The sequence below is a fragment of the Ictidomys tridecemlineatus genome, unplaced genomic scaffold (assembly GCF_052094955.1).
Source record: "Ictidomys tridecemlineatus isolate mIctTri1 unplaced genomic scaffold, mIctTri1.hap1 Scaffold_623, whole genome shotgun sequence".
Classification (NCBI taxonomy): domain Eukaryota; kingdom Metazoa; phylum Chordata; class Mammalia; order Rodentia; family Sciuridae; genus Ictidomys; species Ictidomys tridecemlineatus.
In genome coordinates this window covers 177,007-200,369 of record NW_027524288.1, presented here as the reverse complement: position 1 = coordinate 200,369, position 23,363 = coordinate 177,007, and the positions used below count along the sequence as shown (strand labels likewise).

Here is a 23,363-nt window from a genome sequence, read left to right as displayed (position 1 = left end):
TAGTTTCTTTTTGACAAGTGGCTCCTGATTTGTGCCAAGCCAGACTTCGGCAAAAGCGGACTGATTTTTTTTCATGTGCATTATGGAACCTGCTACTTTGCCAAATTTGTTCATTATCTCTAGAAGTTTTTCATGGAGTTTGTTGGCTCTCCTAGGTCAAGTACCATGTCTTCTACAAACAGTGATATTTTGATTTCTTCCTTTCCTATTTATTTCCTCTCTTACCTAATTGCTCAGGCAGCTGTTTTCCTCTAATGAGTCAGTTTCCTACTTTGAAAAAAAATCACTGAAGACAAGGCACAATGAAATCTTTGACCACAATATTACAGGCTGGTAATACTAAAATTTTCAGTCAGAAAAAATGACCACCTTTTAGCATGAATGCATTCAGTGGCCCTTGCTGTTAAATTTGTTCCTAATTTCAACCAGTTATTAGTTGATCATTTAAGGAGATTATCAAAATAGAAGCACAAACAAAATATTTTTTTGCCTCAATCCCAAGCATAAAATTGATCTATAGACACCATGAATTCTTAAATTATTTGTAGATTCACAACCAGTTTGAATGCTTTTGGCTTATGAAATAATAAATGATCTTTCCATTCTAACATTCATTTGAAAGGTAATTTCATTTAGCCTATTCTTCATTATTAAAGCAAAGAAAAATACAGGAAGTCAGGAACTTAAATGTTTACATACCTTTGGCTGCTGGATTTGGGTACCACCAAGAATTTTTCTCCCATCCTCCGGAGTCACAGGTAAATATGGTTTTGCTGACAAATATATAGATATACTTAAATGACTTAGAGAGTTATAAAGAGGGATCCTCTAGAAAAATAAAAATAAATATCTCTAACAATAATCTATTTATATTCTCCCAAATATGCATTTAAATTAATTTTGACTTTTAGGTGACTATCTTATAATTTTTGTTCTGATTGTGAGGGGTTGAACCCAAAGCTTGGCAAATATTCTGCAACTGACTTTCATTTCTAGGTCTTTTATATTATTTGGAGACACCATTTCTGGAAAATGCTCAGGCTGGCTTGAAATATGCCATCCTCCTATAGATAGGATAGATTAAAGATATGCTTTAGTATGCCCAGCTAATATTGACTCCTCTAAAAAAATATCTATACTAACCCAAAATTTCAGAAACCTCTTGGGCTAGATGTTACCAGGTTCAATGCACACAAGTATCTCAAAGATTCACCACTCAAGATAAATGCAAAGTCCTCAGAAACAAAATTTATAGTTCCACAGAAACATGATAATTCATACTGTTCACTATGTTCTACCTTAGAATAAGTAGCTTTAAAACAACCCCTCTTTCACTACTGGTGATTTCCAAAATGACTGATATTATTACACCTTTGTTAATAATGCCCTGTCCCTTATCTATGAAATGTTTTTTCTTTTATTCTAACAAATTTCTTTTCTGCATTTGGGACTCACTGTCCTATATGAAGTCTTCCTTAACTCTCACTAATGACATAGGCTTGTGTTTTCTCTTTATTTTATATCTATTACACTTAATGAAGCTGTTCTAAAAAATAAAATATTTAAGATTTAAATATAAGATTTAATGGTTTCATTTCACTTTACTCAAAAGTACCATGACTAATATTATAGGATAGTGCTCTAACTTGGTGCCTATGAAGATACTTTGCCCAAGTCTGTAATCCTGAGTTGCTAGGAGATTCTTTTCTTATAAATAGATTGATATTTTTTACTTGTTCTTTTGAGTTATTCTTGTATTGACCTAAGCAGAATAAACCAATCCCCAAAACCCAAAAGTCAGATGTTCTCTCTGATATGTGGATGTTAACACACAACAAGGGATTGAAGTAAACTAGAAGTTCAGTAGATTAGAAAAGAGGGAGCAGGAATAGTAGAATTAATCTACATTACTTTCCTATGTATGTAGGCTGGTGTTTCCTTCCTCGGTCTTTTTTAGTACTTGACCAATTTTTCTACTGATTCTTTGCAACTCATACTGTAAATTCTTCATTTATAGGTATTACCCAGTTGCTCCTAGATTGGAAGGAACAATTTTATCTCCAATCTTATTTACTTGACCAGATATTTGATTGAGCTCCTGGTACATGCCAGTATGGACAAAAGGCTTCACATGTGATAGCTTTTCTGCAGCTAGGGCCTGAGCTCTGTATTAAGTAGTGATGTAAGTAGCCAGGACAGGAAATGGAGAGGGCAGGAAAGACAGTTGCAAGAGGGAAAGTACAATATTCAATGGCATCTTTATTTGTCAAAAAATATGGGGTTTGGGGACAGGGATTGTGGCTCAGTTGTAAAGCACTTGCCTGGCATGTGGGAAGCACTGGTTTCAATCCTCAGTACCACATAAAAATAAATAAATAAATAAATAAATAAAGTATACAATTTGATTTTTTTAAAAAAAAATTATGGTGATTGATGAGGAGTAATGACAGATGACTAAAAATACAGAGGAAAGAGTTAAATATATGCAGGCAGAATTTATATCATGAAAAATTTCTAGTTAACTTTAAAATACTTGGACCCCATGTTGTATGAAGTGGTTCTTGTTTATATTTGCATTGTAACTAGATGACCTACAAATGTCACCAGCAGGATGTATGTGAGGTGCACAGGCATAAATGGTGATGAATAATTAGAAGGCAACAACACAAAATAAAGATGATGAAGACTTGAATTGAGGGAATATTTCCAGACACATAGAAGATACAAAATATTCAGCCAGTATACAATGAAGTTTTTAAATGAATTAAAATATACAGACTGCTGGCATGTCAAATGTTTTCGTATACATCTTTACAGAGAAATTGTATTGCAAAATTTACCTGATTTGAGTGTCTTTGCTTCTTTCATTGGTACTGATTGATTTGTAGGAGTATTAATTATTTCCTTGAAAGCCTAAATGAGTTTGGAAAAATATATTAAGTAAATACTGATTGTATTTCATGCATTATTTGGCAATATTTCAAGTTGAGTTTTAGTGTATAGAATATTCCACAGTCTCCATGCTTTGGGGGCAGCTCTTACACTATATCCAGGTTCACAAAGCCAATATTGAATGTGATTTACCTCTGCTTCTGAAAATGGTCCTGTAACACATCCTGGTAGGCATACAGGAGGGTACTGCACAGTAAAGACTCCAGGCTTTTCAGACTAGAATTCAGAAGAAATAAGTAGAACTGTAGTTGCTAGCCAGAAAACCCAAAATTCTAAAGACAGAAGTTGTGGAAACAAATTTCTACATTTTAATCACATCAGAATTCTACATTTAATTATATCAATATTTCCTGTGTAAGAAATGTTGTTGGTTTTGGATTTTTGTAGTTTTTTTTAAAAAAAGTTTTTCCTCATTATTTATGCTTTAATATGTATAATTTATATAATCTTTCTATTGTTTTAATGGGTTTTTCTATGTACTTGTTTTTGTATCTCTCATTTTTATTTGCATCATTTCTCATTTTCACTTTTCACCCTCATTTTCCTTCTGTAGATTTTCCCTTCCACCACTTTTTGATTTATTTATTTATTTTGCTTTTTTTTGTCTATTTCTGTATTAATTTTGGAATCACTAATACCTTTCTTTTGCATTTTACATTATTATTTCCCACTTCGCATTGCTTAGATAATTTAGAGACATCATCTTAAACATATTTTTGTTATAAATTTACATGTTTTTTGCTTCCAAGTTTGGTTCTTTGAATGAATGATCCTAGCACTTTTCTCTTGTTGAGTTGGAGCTTTGAAAATGAGACATATCCTCTGCTCAGAACATATCAACAAAAGAAATCTCAGTTAAATGACCCACATTGGATAGCAGAAGGGAAATCAAGCCAAGTGCATGCATTATCCTCAACATACTAATATAAGTAATATGAGAGAGCCACATAATAAGTAACCATCAAAAGTTCCAAATTTCCCAATAACTCAATTCACATACCAAGATTGACAAGCATGCTGAAGAAATAATTTATTGTAAAAATATTTAAGTAAGAAAACTTAGAAATAAATTAATGAAGATAATAGAAATTTTGAAAGAACATTATAGTAATGAGATAAAAGTTTCTTGGAAAACAATTTTTGGAAATGATAAGTTCATTAAATCAAAGAAAAATCTGAGTAGACAGTACCACCAATGTACTATATCAGGAAGAAAAAAAGAATGTTAAGGCTTGAAGACATGGTACATTAGTAAACTTTCAGATACTAGTAAAAATAAGAAACTTGGCAATGTCAAAAGATCAACTTGAAATTACAAGATATCAGAATAGGGAAGTCTGCTTTCTAGCCTACTCTGTGGCAATAAAACCAAAGCAGCTGATATACAGCTTTTCAGTGTGGTGGTTTAAAAGGGATTTCACTGGGATTTAATATCAGGCAACAGAGAAGCTTGGAGAATTGGAAGTTTGGATACAGGAAAATAAAGAAGAAAGCTCACCACTGTTGATAGTAGCTTCTGATCACCTGAGCAGACCCACCACTTGTTTTGGTATAGAGAAATCAGAGATCAAAACATTGCCTGAACTTACTTAAACTAGGAGATTGCAAACCCTGCAGGTTTTTTTACAATTACAATTGGGTGTGAAATAAGTGAGTGCTCTATCCTGACTGGCCATGCAGTGCTCAGGCAGGAATCCTTTAGGGGCCAGCATGCATGCCATGACATCTGCAGAACTCCAGAGATCAGAAACACACACAAACACAGCCACAGTATTTGCAGGTGCCTAGGCAAAGTCTGACCTATGTGAGTGAAATGGGCATGGAGTGACTGTGCCTGCAGTTGGAAGGGTGAAGGGAAGCCTTGCTGTCCAGTGGCTCACATGAACATCTGAGGTGGTCTGGAAGTGGCAGTTGGTGATGGGAATATCCAAAGGAACTATACCTGGGATGGCTGAGTTCCTGGGCAAAAGTGAGTGCAGGAACAGCACCCTTTCCCCACAATTGGATGTCTTGGGAGGCACCTAAGAACCAAACCCACAGAAGCAATTGGATAAAGTCTAGTCCTAGGGGCAGGTCAACCTAGCCACTCCAAATAAGGTAACCCAATTAAAGCTGAGGGCTAAACACAACACAGCACCATAGGGCAGATTTCCCCTTGCAGAATGTGCTGAAGAAGCAGTGCCCAGGGGGTGCATAGATCTTGTATGGAGGGTCAAAACACAAACCCATCGTACATAGTAACCCACCCCACCTTTTAGTGCTGAAAATGCAAACTGAGTCTCATATCAAAAAGATTCAATCTTTGACCATGGCAACTCATAAATCAGAGAGCAACACAATAATGGGAAGGAATTAAAATCCCCCAATTCTTGTTCTCTTTATTAGTACTTTACTTAAGAATAATGGTAATAAAAACTAATGAACACAGATATTGACTATACATTCCAGGCAAGTATTTTAACTACTACTACTTCAGTGTCCCCTCCATCTAAAATAAGATATCGAGTTTTTTGAAATACCTATATATTTTCTAACATTTTTCTTTTCCCTACTCTCTCTCTCTCTCTCTCTCTCTCTCTCTCTCTCTCTCTCTCTCTCTCACACACACACACACACACACACACACACACACACACACACATACAGAGAGAGAGAGAGAACAAGACAAAGAGAAAGAAAGAAATGTGGCTATCCTGATTATTTCAAGGTCATATATACATACACTATTTGTCTTGTTCTCTCTCATATTCAGCCTTTTTCAATGTAGTTATCTTTTTCAAACATTGTCTTGGGAAGGTTAAGGTTCATTGTACTTTATATTTTGGTTGGATTTTCCATTATTTTAATGTGCTTACTTTACTCCTTTGTTTTTCAATATTATCTTCTCCTACCATTAGCTGAATTCAAACAATCTCCCCCTTTCTTAATACCATGCTTCTTCTAATTATTTCCCTCCCTCAATATAAGTATCACCTGCTACTGTTCTACATTCTCTTTGTTCACTTTGTGGATATTGTACTCTGTTCTAATTTCCCAACCACATTTCCTTCACTTCTAATTTACTGTATATTTACTATTGCTCAGAACTACATGGTTTATATAACTCTGCCTCCACTAATTGCTTTAAATCAAGTACTAATTCATGGTTACTGTTTTTACTACTGCTCCCAATCACTGAACACACCATTCCTGTTTACTAGTGACAGTTAGTGTTGGAAACATCATAGTAGGATCTATGTGTTTACTTCAATACTGTTTGTTATTTCCAATAGTTGTTATTATAGTTTATTTTTTCCCATTCTATGAGGTATTGCAAACCTAGAACAAGATGAAACCCCACAGGTTAGAGATTCTGCTGCATTTAGAAATAAACATTTTATCTATTACTCCAATTCAAAGAAGAGAGGAAACAAAAAGCTCCAAACCACGAATAATGACCCAAGGAGGAAAAACTGGAGAGAAAACTCAGGTCACACCCCTTGGCATTTATTTACTCATACATCAAAAAATAGAGACAGGTCCTAGAATGGATAGATAACTACACACAAATGGACATGCACAAAAAAATGGTATAAGAATCCACTTCAAAGGTGTGCAAGACCAAGAGCCCTGAAAACATGAGAAAGCAGGCAATCAAAGCCCACCCTAAAATCCACAATCCCCCAACTAAGGGAACCCACTTATATTGAGCTTGACAAAAACCCAGAGAGTGATTATAAAAACTGATTATCAAAATGTTCAATGAACTAGATATCTAAGTAAGAAAGTAAGAGAGTCATTATAGGAGATGAAAGACCATTGTAATAATGAAATAGAAGTACCAAAAAAAGGAGAAATCCTAGAAATAAAATACAATTCACAAATTACAAATTCACTTGAAGGTATTATTAACAAAACAGATGGTGTAGAAAATAGAAGTTTAATTTGAAGTCAGAACTTCAGGCATTAAATACAGGCTATATAATCTTGAATATATAGAAGGTAGTAAAGGGAAAATAATTATACAGCATGACCAGAATATACAAGAAACATTAGGAAAGAATATAAGAACATGGAGATAGAAACTATGGGCATAAAGAATATTTTCAATGAGATATTTACAAAAAATTTATCCCATACCAAGACTGAGATGGACAAACACATATAGGAGGTTTACAGGAACCCAAATAGGCTCAGCCACATGAGAAGCTCTTTGAGACACATCATAATCAAAATGCCTAACCTAACATAAAGGAAAAAAAATACTAAAAGCCACAAGAGACAAACATTAGGTTACATTTAGAGGCAGACCAATAAGATTCACTTCTGTTTTCACTCTGAGGCACTAAAATTATGGAGGGCCTGAAGTGAGTCATTCCAAAGCCTAAAAGAAAACAACTGCCATACAAGGTTACTATACCAGGAAAGCTCAGTTTCAAATTTAAGGTGGAAATAAAAACATTACACAACAAAAATAAACTAAAAGAACTCATGTGTACCAAAACAACACTACAAAGAATACTCAAACATAAACTATATACACAGGAACTAAAGGAACACTTCCCAAAGCCTGCAAACCAAGGAAGTTCAACAGAAGAATAATTCACTAAGTGACAATCATGACAGCATAGAATAAAGAGGGAAAAAGGCAGGAAAACACAAACACATATTCATATTAACAACTCCCCAATTAAAAGCACAGATTATTAGAATGGATCAAAAAACAAATCCACCTATATGTGTTTATAAGAGACACATAAGCAAAGAGGCTGAAGGTAAAAGGAGAGCAAAAAATATATTTCACTCACAAATATAATCTATTTAACAAAGTAGATTCCAAGCAAAAATTAATATGAGACAAAGAATGCCATTATAGCCTGGTGAAGGAAACAATGTAACAGAAAAATATAACCACAGTAAACACTGATGCTCCAAATGTCAATTCACCCCATTATATGGAAAAAATACACCACAATGTTAAATTCCACATAGATCTCAACACAAACATGTAGATTTCTATACATGTTTATAATAGACATGTCACCAAATAAAAAAATCAACAAGGATATCTCCAACCTGACCAACACTATAAATCAAAAAGACTTACCAGACATCTAATAGTGCACCCCCAAACAGCTGAATTTAACACCTTCTCAGCTGTGCATGAAACTTTCTATAAAATAGATCATATTCTATGCCACAAATAAAATTTTAGCAAATATTATTTTAAAATGACAATTCCAATGAATCCTATCAATTCCTAATGGAATGAAGCTACATATAAATATTAAGAACCATATAAACTCATCCCAAATGAACAATGTTCACTTAAATGAATAAGGGATAAAAGAAGAAATGACAACATAAATCAAGAAATTTTTAGAAACAAACAAATAGAGAGACACAACATATCAAAATCTCTGGAGAAGTATGGAAGCATTTCTAAGAGGCAAATTTATAGCACTGGAGCCTATATCAAAATTGGAGGGGCTAGGGTTGTGTCTCAGTGGTAGAGTGCTTGCCTAGTGTGTGGGGCACTGGGTTTGATTCTCAGCACTGCATACAAAAGTATAGGTTAATTGAAAACTAAATATATATTAAGACTATTAAAAATACATTCGCAAATAAACAAAACAAAATCACCAAACCCATAGCCAAACTAATCAAAAGAAAGACTAAAAAGAAGCAAACTGACAAAAATCAGAGGTAAAGGGAAACATCACCACACAGTCTAAATCCAAAGGATATCAGAGACTATTTTGTAAATTTATACTCCAATCAAATAGTAAACCTGGAAAATATGCACAAGTTTCTAAACACATATAACCGCCCATATTGAACCAGATAAAGAAATCCTAAGCAGAACAATATCAAGTAATGAAATTGAATCAGCAATTAAAAGCATTCCAAAAAAGAAAAGCCCTAGATGTGATGGATTCACAGCTGACCTCTATAAGAAGTTTACAGATGAAATAATATCAGTTTTTCTCAAGGTATTCCATGAAATCTTAAGAAAGGGGACAACCCTAATACTTTTTATGAGGCTAGTATATGTAACTTTAAAGCAAAAACCAAAGATGATCAAGAGAAGAAAACTATAGACCAATATCACTGATGAACATAGATGGAAAAATTCTAAATAATATATCAGCAAACCAAATTCAAAAACATATCAAGAACATACTACCACATGATCAACTGAGTTTCATTTCAGGAATGCAAGCCTGGTAAAACTACATGAACCAATAACTGATTCTTTACTTAAGCAGAACAACAAAAAAATCACATGATCATCTCAATAGCCACATAAGAGATCTTCAATAAAATCCAACACCCATAATATAAATGAGGAAGAAGCTGTGGATTGAAGAAACTTACCTCAACATCATAAAAGCCATTATGACAAACCCAAAACCAACATCATAGCAAATGATGTAAAACTAAAAGCACTTCCACTAAATTCAGGAACAAGACAAAGCTGTCCCCTCCCACCACTCCTATTCAATATACTCCTTGAAACATTATCAAAGCAATCAGGCAAGAAAAGGAACTCAAATGGTTATAAATAGGAAAAGAAGAAGTCAAACTATCTCTGTTACTGACAATATGATCCTATGCTCACATTATGATCCTATATCTATAGGTCCAAAATATTCCACCAGAAGAATTCTAGAGCATATATATGAATTTAACAAAGTAGCCTGATACAAGATCAAATGAATAGCTTTCCTATACTCCTATGGGGATTCAATAAAGGAAGAAAATAGAAAAACTATCCCATTTGCAACAACCTCAAATAAAATTTAAAAAACCATACTTTTAAATTAACCTAAAGGAGTGTTATAGCTCTACAATGAAAATTATAGAACACTTAAGAAAAATTAAAGAGGACCTTAGAAGATGAAAAGACATCACATGTTCTTGGATAATCAGCATTAATATTGTCAATATGGTCATATTACCAAAAGCAATATATAGATTTAATACAATCTCCAACAAAACATCAATGACGTTCTTCACAGAATTAGAAGAAAAACAATTCTTGAATTCATTTGTAAGAAGAGTCCCAAAATAGCCAAAGTAATAATAAACAAGAATAGTGAAGCAGGAGGCATCACAATACCAAATATAAAATTATACTACAGAGTTGTAGTAGTAAAAGCAGCATGGTATTGGCACCGAAAGAGGTATGAAGACCAATGGAATAGAAGACACAAAGAAAAACTCACAAACCTATATGGTCTGATATATGGGAAAGATGACAAAAATATATCTTGATGCTGGGAAAATGGGATAGCTGTATGTAGAAAAAATGAAATTAGAACTCTATTATTCACCCTGCACAAAACTCAAATTGAAATGGATCAAAGATGTAGGAATTAGACTAGAAACCTTACAATGGCTGGAAGAAAACATAGGAGCATCACTCCATCATAGAGGTACTGACACCATCTTCATTTACAAGAGCCACAGAGCACAAAAAATGAAACCAAAATCAATAAGTGGCTTCAAATAAAAAGCTTCTGCACTGCTAAGTAAACAAAAGCATGAAGAGAGAACTACAAATGGGATTAAATCTTGGAAATCTGCTCCTCCAATAGGAGAATAACATCCACAATATAGAAATAATTCAAAAATCTTAACTCCACAAAAACAAATAGCAAAACCAATAAATAGGCAAAAGAACTAAACTGAAACTTCTCTATAGAAAAATATAAAAGGCCAATAAATTATGAATAGATGTTTAATATCTCTAGCAATCAAGGCAATGCAAACTACATTAAGATTTCATCTCACTCCACTCAGAATGGCAATAATCAAGAATCCAAAGAGCTATAAATTCTGGCAAGAATAGGGGGAGAAAGGAACACTTGTACTACAGACTAATAAACCACTCTGAAAAAAAAAGATTGGAGATTCCTCAATAAAACTAGGGATGCATCCCATGATATGGCCCAGCTATCTCATTCCTGGGTATTTTCCCAAAAGATCTATAATCAGTATACTACAGAAACATAGCCACATCAATATTAATAGCAATACAATTCACAATACCTGAAATATGGAATCAACACAGATGCCCATCAATACATGAAGAGGTTAAGACATGGTAAGACACACACACACACACACACACACACACACACATATGTATGTATATATATATATATATATATATACATATATATATATATACACACACACACACACACACACACACTCACACAAAATGAAGTTCTATTCAGCCATTTTAAAGAATGAAATTATAGTATTTATTGAGAAATGGATGGAAATGGAGAATATAGTACTGAGTAAAATTAGCCAAACTCAAAAACTCAAATGTCAGATGTTGTCTTGCAAAATCAAGAGTAAATTAAAGGAAAGAGATGGGGAGGATAAGATTAAATAAAGGACCAATTAAATGCAAATTCGTAGGCCAGCACAAGGAAATCTAATAGAATAGAGGAAAGAGAATTGGAGAGAGAAGGGAGAATTAAAGGGAAAAGGGGACATTATGAATTGAAATTATTTTCCATACATATATGAGTTTATTGGGATGAACCTAACGACTATGTATAACCATAAAAGTCTAATAAAAAAATGATCAAGGGGCTGGGGTTGTGGCTCAGCAGTAGAGTGCTTGCCTAGCAGGTGCAAGGGCCTCTGTTTGATCCTCAACACTAAATAAAAATAAATACATAAAAAAACAAAGGTATGTGTACAACTAAAAGAAATAAATATTGAAAAAAATGACCAAAGTCAAGTCTCAGATTGTGCTTAAGTACTGCAGACAGAGATGAATAACAGAGAACACTTATTCAATGAACTTATATTATTATTCAGTGAACTTTTCAGAGAAAATTTCTTTCATCATGGAAACATGGTGAACATCAAAACACAGGAGACATTTAGAGTCTAAATAGATATAAACAAAAGAGGAATTCTGCATTTATATTTTACTTAAAATGCCAAAACTAAGAGCAAAGAGAGAAAAAACAAGACACCTATAAATGATAAGGCACCGGTATAAATCTAAAGGCTAGGAGCACCTGCAATGACATATTTTAAGTCCTGAAAGTGAAATATTGCCAGCCTAGATGGCGATATGCCTCAGAGTTATCCTTCAAATTCAAAGATGAAATAAAGACCTTCCAAGACAAAAATAAACTAAAACATCATGTCAATCAAGCCAGTTTTTCACAAGATGCTCAAAGAAAAATTCCACACATGAGATTAAAATCCACAAAGACAGCATAGGAAAGCATACAATAGTTAAGCAAATTTAAGTTAGAAGCAAAATCTATATTAGAAATAAAAAAAGAAAGCAGCACTCATCTGTATATTAACACTAATTCTCCAATTATAAGACCTATCCAAAATATAAGAAATGTTGAATTAATAAAAAAATGAATCTACTATTCTGTAGGAGTATGCTTGACTGGAAAATACATTCAGACAATAAAAGTAAAAGGATAGAAAATGAAAACACATGGAAATGGAAGCCAAAAACAAAGAAGAGTACCTATTTCCAGATTTGAAATAAATGACTTTCAGCAGCAATTATCTGGACATCAAAAAGGATGAACAAAGTTAGCAGAGTAACAGTATACAAAGTCATTATACAAAAAAAAAAAATAATAAGGTTTTCAATAGCAATAGCAAACCTGATGGGAATGTAATCAGTATAACAACTCATTTAAATAGCTTAATAAATACCTAGGAATAAATCTAACCAAGGAGGTGAAAGACCTCGTCAACAAAAATTTAAAAATATTGAAAAAAAATACTGAAGAAGAAACTAGAAGCTAACAAGTTATCACATATACATAGGAAGACAGAATTCATACTGTAAAAGTGATCACATTACCAAGAATAATCTACAGATTCCATGTAACTTATATAAAAACTTAAATAATAGCTTTGCACAACTGGAAAAAGTATTACTAATACACATGAAAGAAGAAAAGACCCATATTAGCTAAAGTGAATGAGGAATAAAACCAATGATTGAGACACCACAATGCCCAATTTCAAAACGTAATCCAGAGCCATAGTAAGGAAAACAGCATGGTACTGGCATAAAGACAGTCCTATACAAAATGAAATAGAATAAAAGACACAGAGACAAATCTACACAACTACAGTCATCTCATTTATGACAATAGTACCAAAAACATAAACTGAAGAATAGAAAGATTCTTTAGAAAATGATTGTGGGTGAACAAGCAATAAGTATAAAACTAGATCCCTATCTCTAACATTGTACAAGAGACAATTTAAAAGGAATCAAAGAGATATAAGACCAAAAGCTTTGCAACTAAAAAAGTACAGAAAATTATAACAACATTTTAGGAAATAGGCATAGGCACTGACTTCTTGAATGGCTCAGGAAATAACAGCAACAATAGATGAGTGGGCCTGCATGAAATCAAAAAATCTTCTGCAAGGCTAGTCAAACAACTGCAGTATAAAGAGATGGTCTTCAGATGGGAGAAAGTCTTTGCCAGTTATTCTTCTAACAGAGGACTAATATCCTGAATAAAAAACTCAAAATTCTTAACACCTGACACACAAATTTCCCATTCAACAAGTGGGCAAATAAAAGGAAAAAATAGTTCTTAGAAAAAGAGGTACAAATCTCCAACACCATATGAAAGGTAAATCAAAACAGCATTGAGATTTCATCTTACACCAGTCAGAAAGCAAATAATAAATACTGGGGAGGTTGTGGGGAGAAAAAACACTTATAAATTTTTGGTGGGAACGTAAAGTACTATATCCCCTAGGTAAATCATTATGGAGGTTATTCAAAAAACAAGTAAAACTAGAACTGCTGTATGATTCAACTACACCAGTCCTCAGTATTTGTTGAAACAATTAAAGTCAGCATACTCAAGAGATTCTGTATACACCCATGTTTTTAAGAGACTATTTATAATAGACAAGATATAGGATCAGTCTAGGTGTTTCTCAACAGATAAATAAAGAAAATGTGTGAAGAGTAAAATTTGCTCCCAATATTTAGGATATCTATTCACCTCATAGATTGTTTCTTTTGCTGAGAAGAAACTTTTTAGTTTTATTGATTTATTTTATTGATTTATTTTTATTGATTCTTAATTTTAATTCTTGCACTACACGAGTTTTTATTAAGGAAGTTGGGGCCTAATCACACATGATAAAGATTAGGGTATGGAGATTCCTTGGAAAACTGGGAATGGATCCATCATTTAACCCAGCTATCCCTCTCCTTGGTGTATACTCAAATGACTTAAAAACAGCAGATTACAGGGACACAGCAACATCAATGTTTATAGCAGCATAACTCAAAATAGCTAAAATGTGAAACCAACCTAGATACCCTTCAGTAGATGAATGAATAAAAAAAAATGTGGCATATATACACAAGGGAATATTACCCAGCAATAAAAGAGGATAAAATCATGGCATTTGCAGGTAAATGGATGATGTTGGAGAGGATAAAGCTAAGTGAAGTTAGCCAATCCAAAAAACAATTCCAAATGTTTTCTCTGATATATGGAGGCTTATTTATAGTTGGGTAGGGAGGGGGAGCATGGGAGGAACCAACAAACTCTAGATAGGGCAGAGGGTGGGAGGGGATGGAAGGAAGCAGCAGTTAGCAAGGATGGTGAAATGTGATGGACATGTATGAAGACATGAATTGGTGTGAATATACTTTGTATACAACCAGAGATATGAAAAATTATGCTGTATATGTATAATAAAAATTGTAATGCATTCTGCTCTCATTTATTTTTTTAAAATCAATTTTTTAAAAAAGTAAAAAAAAAATAGAAAAAGGAAATGTGGTATATATACACACAGGTGTATTTTTTATCCATAAAAAAGTGATATTGTGTCATTCTTAAAAAAATGATGGACCTAGAAAGCATCATGTGAAGAACAATAAGTCAGATGCAAAAGAAAAAGCATGACATTTTCTCTCCTATGGTGAAACTAAAGAAGGAGATATTTTCACTGGGAAAGACAATCAGTATAGAGAGAAAGGAGTTGGGCATAGGAAGGAAGAAATGGTAAGTATTTTGGAGTGAAATTGGCCAAAATGTAATATGCATGTACAAATAAGTCATTTAGGTACTTCATGTGCATCAATTACAAAAAAATACCATCTTAATCATCTTGTCTATAATTCGTTAGTGTTAAATTTTAAAATTCCAAGCTTCAGTGAGAACACAATGAAAATAATTTTGTTTTACTAAGCATATAATATATGCCAAGCACTTATTTTCATGATTTTTTCTACATGTTATAATCACAAAATGATTATGCTGATAGTGATCCCACACCACCTCTCTGGTCATTTCAGGATATTAGGAGTAAAATGACCCACTGCACTCCCTATCCAGAATGGCCTCCTCCTAAGCATTCATTGACTGGCTCCTTCCAATCCTTATGAGCTTATATTCACACCCAGAAAGTCCTTCAATGACTCCACTCCCACTTCTATCCACATCGGAACTACAAACTCCTTAAGTTTAAAAGAAATGAGGATTATATTTTCTTCAAGATCTTCATTAAAATCAACTAAGTTTTTCAGAAGAATCTAGTTTCTATCATAATTAATAATATAGAGCTCCTGCTGTCCTTAAATTCACTATTTCTGTTATATTTTTAACTTCTTTCATCTTGACTTTTATTCAATCTGGATATATCTCGCCCTTAAATAATTTCTTCCTATGCATCCCTCATTCTCAGCTTCGTATTCATCGAGCTGTTCTTTTGGCTTATTTTCTTTTTCTTCAATTTTTACTTTTTTTTGCCTTTTTCTTTAATTTCAATAAAACTACACAACGTATACAACAAAATCTCTTGGTCATTGTTTCTTTTGAAAGATTCCCAGCTTTCAGATACCTTAGAATCCCCAAAAGGTGTGTTGGGTCACTCTGTCCTCTAGCTGGTAGATAATTCAAATCGGTATGACTGCAGTGGGAACCCTCCCAAGCAATGGCAGTCCCAGCCTTTCTTTGTTGCCATGACATGTTTGATAAATGATTATCCTATGTGTGGAACACTGTCAAGGACACATTCTTATTTTTTTTAACTATCAAATATATTTCCTGGAATTTTGGTTTAGCCTGGTAGCTCTGGGATACATTCCTTGGGCTTTCCTTAGATAAGGGGGCTCTCCTTCCAGGTACACCCATACATAAGTGGGGGATTATGCTTTTTTTTCTAATTCTTTCCATCCATAATGGCATTCCTAAGGATTGCTCACTCCCACCAAGTTCCATAAATGTTAATCCTGCATATCTACTCTGCCTGTTGCTATCCTTATGACTTTGTAGCCTTATGTTTACCTCTGGGATGTATGTCATTATTATGTGCATATGGAAGATGATATGTAAGAAGACATGGGAAAAAGAGGTTTAAAAACACCTCACCTTTGAGTCAGTTGCTGAAAAGAAAGGGGTCTTTATACTGATAAATTGTACAAGATTGTCTTCATCTTCATCTTCCTTTTGACACTCAGTACCACTGTTGTCAAACAAGGTTTTATTTTCTCGTGTTCCTGTGTCAGATATTGCTTCTATGACAGTAAAAACAAAGTAAATAGTATATGAAAATGTCTGTCATTTCAAATTAATGAACAGCATAAGAAGAAGCAGTCTTCAAATAGCTTACCATCTTTACTGGACTGTTGAAAATCTTTACATAATTCTTCTTTTTCTCTTGCAATATTCTAGAAAGGAAAAAAAAAGCTTTGGGTGTAGCAAGCACCAAAATTGATAATTACATTGGCAAAAATTGATAATTACATAATATTGGCCATTGCTCCATGATACAACAGTAAGAACACAGGTTTCTGAGTCAGTGGATGTATACTCAAACCCTAATGCTGCCATTTACTAACCTACATCTTCTCATGGGATGAGGACTATGAGAGATGGTAGAGAGAGCTCCTAAATATTACTCCCCTTACCTCCAATTGATTATTACAAAAATACTGAAATCCATTTGACTATTTTCTTAACCCAAATAATCTAGGATAAAAATTGCAGCCATGTGTAGCAGTTTAGAGTACTTTTAAAAAAATAACAATTTAAGAAATATAAAGTAATTACATGTAATATTTGGAATGGGTTTTCATGATTTACATTGATATGAACTACCTCTTGGTGGAAAAACATGCTATCTGAATATCTTATGAATAAGAGGGGTTGGAATCACAAACAACCTAAGTTGCTTCAATCCTGTGAGTCAAACAGCTGAAGATAAATGATTATATAAATGGTGCTCCTTCTAAGAAAGAGAAGAATAATGACAAGAATAATATTTGGGGCAATGATTGATGGCTGAAAGTCACACAGTTTCTAAGCCAGGAGATTAAAATAAAACCGACCATGAAACAAAGATGGCTGAAAGAACAAACACTAAATAAATGTTTTCTAGGACTAAAACATTTTTACTAGGAAAGAAAGGAGAAAGAAACAAAAATAGAAGACATGACTAGTCAATTGACTCTGAGTTTAAGTCAATAAAGAAAAAGAAAGGAATTGAGTGGTTACGATTAAATATAATAAAGATTTTTATTCATACTAATGTTTAAGACTCAATAGTATTATATTATGCTTGTTTTTGTTAATAATTCTATAATAAAGCATTACATTTTATTAGAATATAATAACTGTGACTTAAATGGTTATAAACCACTATCTGAAACCTGTAATATTACTTCTGAAGAAAAAGAAAAATGTGGAACTTGATACTTAATCACACATGGGTTGAGACTCTACAGGAGATATTCTGGTTGCAACTTTCCTATTTATGGCATTTTTCTTAATTGTAAAGAATTACAATTCTTAATTGTAAAGAATTGTTCCTTTTTTGACATTAATTCACGATAACTCACCTGAACTTTTACAACCTAAGCACTAAAGAAGAACATAAATTTAAGCCATATTTGTAGAAATTCAATAGATTTGATTATTAGCTCTACCATGCATATTATATTACTTAGGATAATTCATTATCTATAAATCTATTTTTGGGTCATTTTTATTCATGTCAAAAACATTAAAAATATTCCTTTTATTCTAGTTACTCCGGGAGATATGTTTCCTAACCTCCAATAGTTCATGATGATAGAAGAGATTTGAAATGAATATGTAAATAACTAAGTAAAGATATGTCTCAAAATGTTATATAAGATCTTTGAGTGGATATTTTAATACACTACAAGGCAAAGAAGTTCTAAAACTAAAGTTTTACCACATAGTCATTAAGATGCTGTGCTTCAAGAACTGGTTATTATCTTGCACAAAATATCTATTTTATTTAGATCATGAGTTTAAAAGCACTCAGTGGAGAGATTCAGAAAACATGATGCAATCCCTTTGTAATGCAAGCATTAAGAAACAGATTCTAAATTTCTATATTGCCACATTTCTAATATTATTTTAGTATAAATAAAGAATCAAGAATATAAATAGGGAAAAAGTTCTCCTAAGAAGAATATGATCCTAAAACATACAGTGTCCCAGAGAAATAAGTATACACAATGTACATACACAATATGCTTTATAGCTTCAAATTAATGGCTCCAGGGAAATTCCATGATTACTAGGAAAAGTAATTCAATGCTTAAATCTTTATTTAGGTATAAATATCATAAAATTCCTGTATGATTTAAAAGTCATAGTAAAGTATATTTATTCAAATGAATCTTACAAAATTTTACATTTCTTCTGCAGTTGGAAGGATTTTCCTAATGTAACTTTTCTGTTTGTGTGTTTTCCAGCCCCCAATGCCCTGAAGTATTTAAGTATTTACAAAAATGTATTAATAAAAAGAAATCACCATAATTCTATGAAATAATTTCTTCTGAACAATTTTCAAATAAATGACAGGGAGGTCACTGCAGAACATTAAGAATAGACATGTCCAAAAACAAATTTTGGAACAAGAAAATTAACTTCACAAAAGAGTACTTTACCTTGGTATCAGATTGATTGCCGCCCTCATCCGGCATAGAATGACTAGGGCCAGGTTTATCAGAACATCTTTAGAGTAAAAATAAACAACAACAAAAAATGTATAAGTCCAGTTTTTCAAAAAAACAAACTTTGGTGAATGTTTAATTATATCAAATGATATTTCTTGATGATATAGTAATAACAGTATGACTTCTCTTAAACAAAATTTATTTATTTATTTCTGCCTCCAATTTTTCCTGTCTATGAAATATTCATTGAAGGATCTTTTAGTTTCTTTTCAAAAAGTGACAAACAACAGTTTGGCAGAACCTGAGAATAATTTATCTTTACAAACTGGCCTGTGGTGAAAGCTGAACTGAAAATCAAATTAATGGGCAAAATAATTTTTGTTTCTTGAACAGAAACAGTCTCTAATAACCCAAGATAAAGTAGAAAAATACTTTCCTGTATCTTTTCTATCAAAGAGTAAGCTGGGTTCTTCAACATGGATACTATCTACTAAAAAGAGCCCATTGCTTCCTTTTTTTAAAAAAAAGAGAGAGTGAGAGAGGAGAGAGAGAGAGAATTTTTAATATTTATTTTTAAGTTCTCAGCGGACACAACATCTTTGTTGGTATGTGGTGCTGAGGATTGAACCTGGGCCTCACGCATGCCAGGCTAGCATGCTACCACTTGAGCCACATCCCCAGCCCCTGCTTCCTTTTATCCACAAACAGCACAGGGAGTTCCCTGAAATATTTGAATTGTTTGAAAGTTGAATGTGCACAAGTCAAAGAATGTAAATATATTTGTTATTGGAAATACTTTTGCCATACAGAGTGAAATATAAAATATAATTCTTTTTCCTATATAGGTCTTGCCTCATTTAGATCCATATAAACTATCAAGCACTTCAAAATTTTCATGGGCACTCAAATGATCAAGAGAAAAGATTGCCAGAAAAGTAGAGTACTCAAAGTCATACCTCTGTTCTCCTAAGTACAGCCTAAATATCTTCCTTCCTATGGGTATACACTCTCAGATCCCTCTTCTTTAGGACTTAGTGGTAGTATCCAACCTTTAAATCTACATCCTTTGAAGATGTAGATACCTGAGAGATGGCTGGGCACAATTGACACAATATTGGAGCTCATTTTCCATGTTCCTAAATGGTGTCTCAGTCACTGGTGTCAGCATAAGCATGTTAACAAGTACCCAACTGAAGCTCTATGATGGCTTTGCCAACCAGTCATTCCTGAGCCCTAACCTTCATGTGCATAGGAAGTCATCAATGAGTTGGGAAAAAAGGTGAAAGGTGGACATCTGCTCTGTGCCATAGATCCATGTAGGTTAGCAACTTCAAGTCCCCTGGTGCTTGATTGTTTCTAAGCCACCCTCACATTCCAAAGTGCTCTGGAGACTCTGCCCAGTGGCTCAAATTATTTAAACCTCTTTCATCAAAAACCTTGAAGTTTGTCAGTTACTCCAATTAAACAAACAAGAAATTGATGACTTATTCAGGATGCTCTTTGACCTCCTACTTAATATGCCTTTTTAGATAGCTCCCAATATCCTGTGTCATTAATCTTTGTTTTGTCTTTATCAAATTGGTCATAAATTTCAATATTCTGATCACTTTTCCAAAATTCTCATTCCTACCCATCACAGTGCCATTGTTTTTCAAATTTGCCCTTCCTCTGTTAGTTCCATTATGATTCTCTACTACTGAATTCACTTCTTAATTCCATTTTTAACTTCTTCACTTAGGTTCCTAAATTTGCTCCCCCATTCAACTAAAGAATGATAATAGGGGCTTAGGATGTGGCTCAAGTGGTAGCGCGCTTGCGTGGCATGCATGAGGCACTTGGGTTGAATCCTCAGCACCAAATAAAAATACATTAAAGAAAAAAATAATGATAATAAGGAAGAGGACTGGTTTAAAATTAGGGAACCTGAGTTCAAAGCTCATTGCTTCCATGTTTTGTATCAGAAAAGTCTTCTTAATATCTTTCAAGTTTCAAGTTCATCATCATAACCACCACTTGGCCAGTATTTTAAAAGCATTTTGAAGGATTATAGAATACTTGGGTTAGTTGCTAGAATGTCTTAAATCTTTAACTTATTTCTGCTTTTTATTGGCTCTATAAGGGAAAAAATGAGTTTTTAGATGAAAAATGTTTTGAAAAATATCAAAATAAACAACAAAAGAGTAGAAAAGAAAGGAAAAAATTCAAGAAAAGATTAAAGGCATAGAAAAAAAGCTAAAAAAAAGTCTTTATAGAACAAACAAATTGAAGAACCATCAAATTAGGAGAATTAACAAAAATCAATTAAAATAACCTCTAAATTGATACTCAAATTAATTTATGTATACTATTCTACACATAGTTATTCTTCACATCTAGTAAAATAATTCCTCTCTTCCTTGCCTAATCTTTCTTATGAAAAACCCATTGTCTTATAACCACAACTATGTAAGATTTTCCCTAAAATTTTTGATGTAAAAAAAGGGTACTGGTTAGCAGAAAAACTGTCTATCAGAAGAAACTCTTGGATAAGCAGGTTTCTCAGTTAAAATATAGTCAGAAATAACACATAAGTACCTATGACTTTCTGAATTGATCTGATACTGCATGGGCTCCCTTTTGTCCAGCAAGGAGGTCCAAAGAACATGGTAGAGGACAATGTGGCTATGGAGTAACTAATCAAGACCTCCAGACAAACCAGGAAGCAGGTCTGATTTTATTGTGCAGATACCATGTATATATACTCAGGTAGTAGCTAGGCAGATTATAGGCAGCCACCAATACAATTTCTTGCTAACTGTTCTTACAGCGACCAATTGAGGAGCAGTCCATGGAGCAAACGCAGGGACTGCAACACACAGCCTCACACCCAGGGCTGTGCCTACAGGGTAAGTGGTTTTCCACTGGCACACCTAGCACCAGGTTTTCCACTCAGACACCCTTAATGTATACCATGTATGCAGTACTCCATGCACTTTTCCTCATATCATACATGTATCTTGAGTGTAGGCTGCATAGAAGCCTAGGCAGTGGGGCAGGAAAATGGCATTGTCAGCCAGACAGGCTGACTGTCAGTCTCAGACCAGCTATTGTTAATGAAAGGATCACGGGCTATTTAGGAAACAACTCTGAATGACAGTTGCTTAATTAGTAAATAATGTGTTATAATAACACAAATACTTTCAAATATATTGTTAGGACTCTATCAAGTGATAAATATCTAATATGTTGTCTAGTCCAGACAAAAGCATTCAGAAATAGTAGTTTTTTTTTTAAATTTTTATTCCTGAATATAGTTAACATATAAATTTTTAAAATTTATCTTACCCTGTTAGGGAGTCTTCTGTAGAACTTTCACTCCCTATTAAATAAAGATAAAATGCATATTTAATAAATTGTATAAAATATAAAATGTTAAAAGTATATGACTGATGCTTTGTGATGAAGTATTTCTTTGGGGTCATACATGGAGATGATTCTAGAATAAATATTCATGATACTGATGATAGATAATTGGTGCATTAAGAACTCTTATATCCCCTTCTCTGTATTTATCTAGTGCAAGGACAAAGAATGAGATTCATCATAATTTGATATTAAAATGTAAAATACTATGTCCCATGATCATAATTCTAATGGGAAAGATGTAAAACTGACAGAAATTATCATTAGTTGAATTGGTAGTATTAAGCTGACAATATCAAACAAATCTCATGAGTTTTCTGGACTAAAAGCAGTTAAGAACAATTATAAGAGAGTATGATTATTTTGTTATGACATGAAATTTATAATGAAATACTCTTTCATAAGGAAGCTAGATGTGTAGGAAGCATCCTTTGGGGCATGGCAAAAATTGGGCAACAGACCAGGGACTGGTATGCTTACAAAGATATTATAGCTTAAAGTTGAGAAGAGCTCAGTAGAAATCAATATACTTACCCTCACTAATGATGTTCTAATGAAGATACTAATCTCTTAGTTCCAGCTACTTTCTTGTGTGTAGTGCAAACAAGGCCTTACCACTAGAAAGATGATACCCTTGAGAGCTCAAACATGATCTGGACTAGACACCATGTCTGGGCTAGACACCATATCATATATTTATCACTTGATATAGTCATAACAACTATATCATTCTCATAGAGAAGTTTAAAAAGAAGCACCAGGGAGTTAGCAGCAAGTTGCCAAGGAGTAATAGCTGATATGAAAAAGTATTTAAATACAATTATTAAGTTACTTGAGCTTACAGAATGTGCCAACTCCTGGTAGGAGAAAAAAAATCATTTTCCACTTCATGTAAGATAAGAAACAAAACAAAAGGCAATATGATTGTCTTCGTATTTACCATGGCAGAAAATCTACTGATAAAGAAGGTTGGGGATAAAGATCAGTGGTATTGTGCTTGCATAGCATGCATAAACCCTGGATTTAATTTTTTTTAAATTACTCC

General features: G+C 33.3%; 1 protein-coding gene across 4 annotated transcripts in view; it reads right to left on the bottom strand.

Annotated features, from left to right (window-relative positions):
• The window catches only part of LOC144374220 (uncharacterized), a 58,405-nt gene that overhangs the window by 33,209 nt on the left and 1,833 nt on the right, over nt 1-23,363 (bottom strand). For all 4 annotated transcript variants that reach the window (XM_078037145.1, XM_078037148.1, XM_078037149.1 and 1 more), the window contains exons 2-8: nt 22,241-22,274; nt 18,908-18,974; nt 16,597-16,654; nt 16,356-16,501; nt 3,085-3,168; nt 2,841-2,913; nt 700-773 (exon numbers count right to left, since the gene is read on the bottom strand). In XM_078037145.1, coding sequence (XP_077893271.1) covers nt 700-773; nt 2,841-2,913; nt 3,085-3,168; nt 16,356-16,501; nt 16,597-16,654; nt 18,908-18,974; nt 22,241-22,274 — 536 coding nt within the window. The remainder of the gene's footprint in view (nt 1-699; nt 774-2,840; nt 2,914-3,084; nt 3,169-16,355; nt 16,502-16,596; nt 16,655-18,907; nt 18,975-22,240; nt 22,275-23,363) is intronic.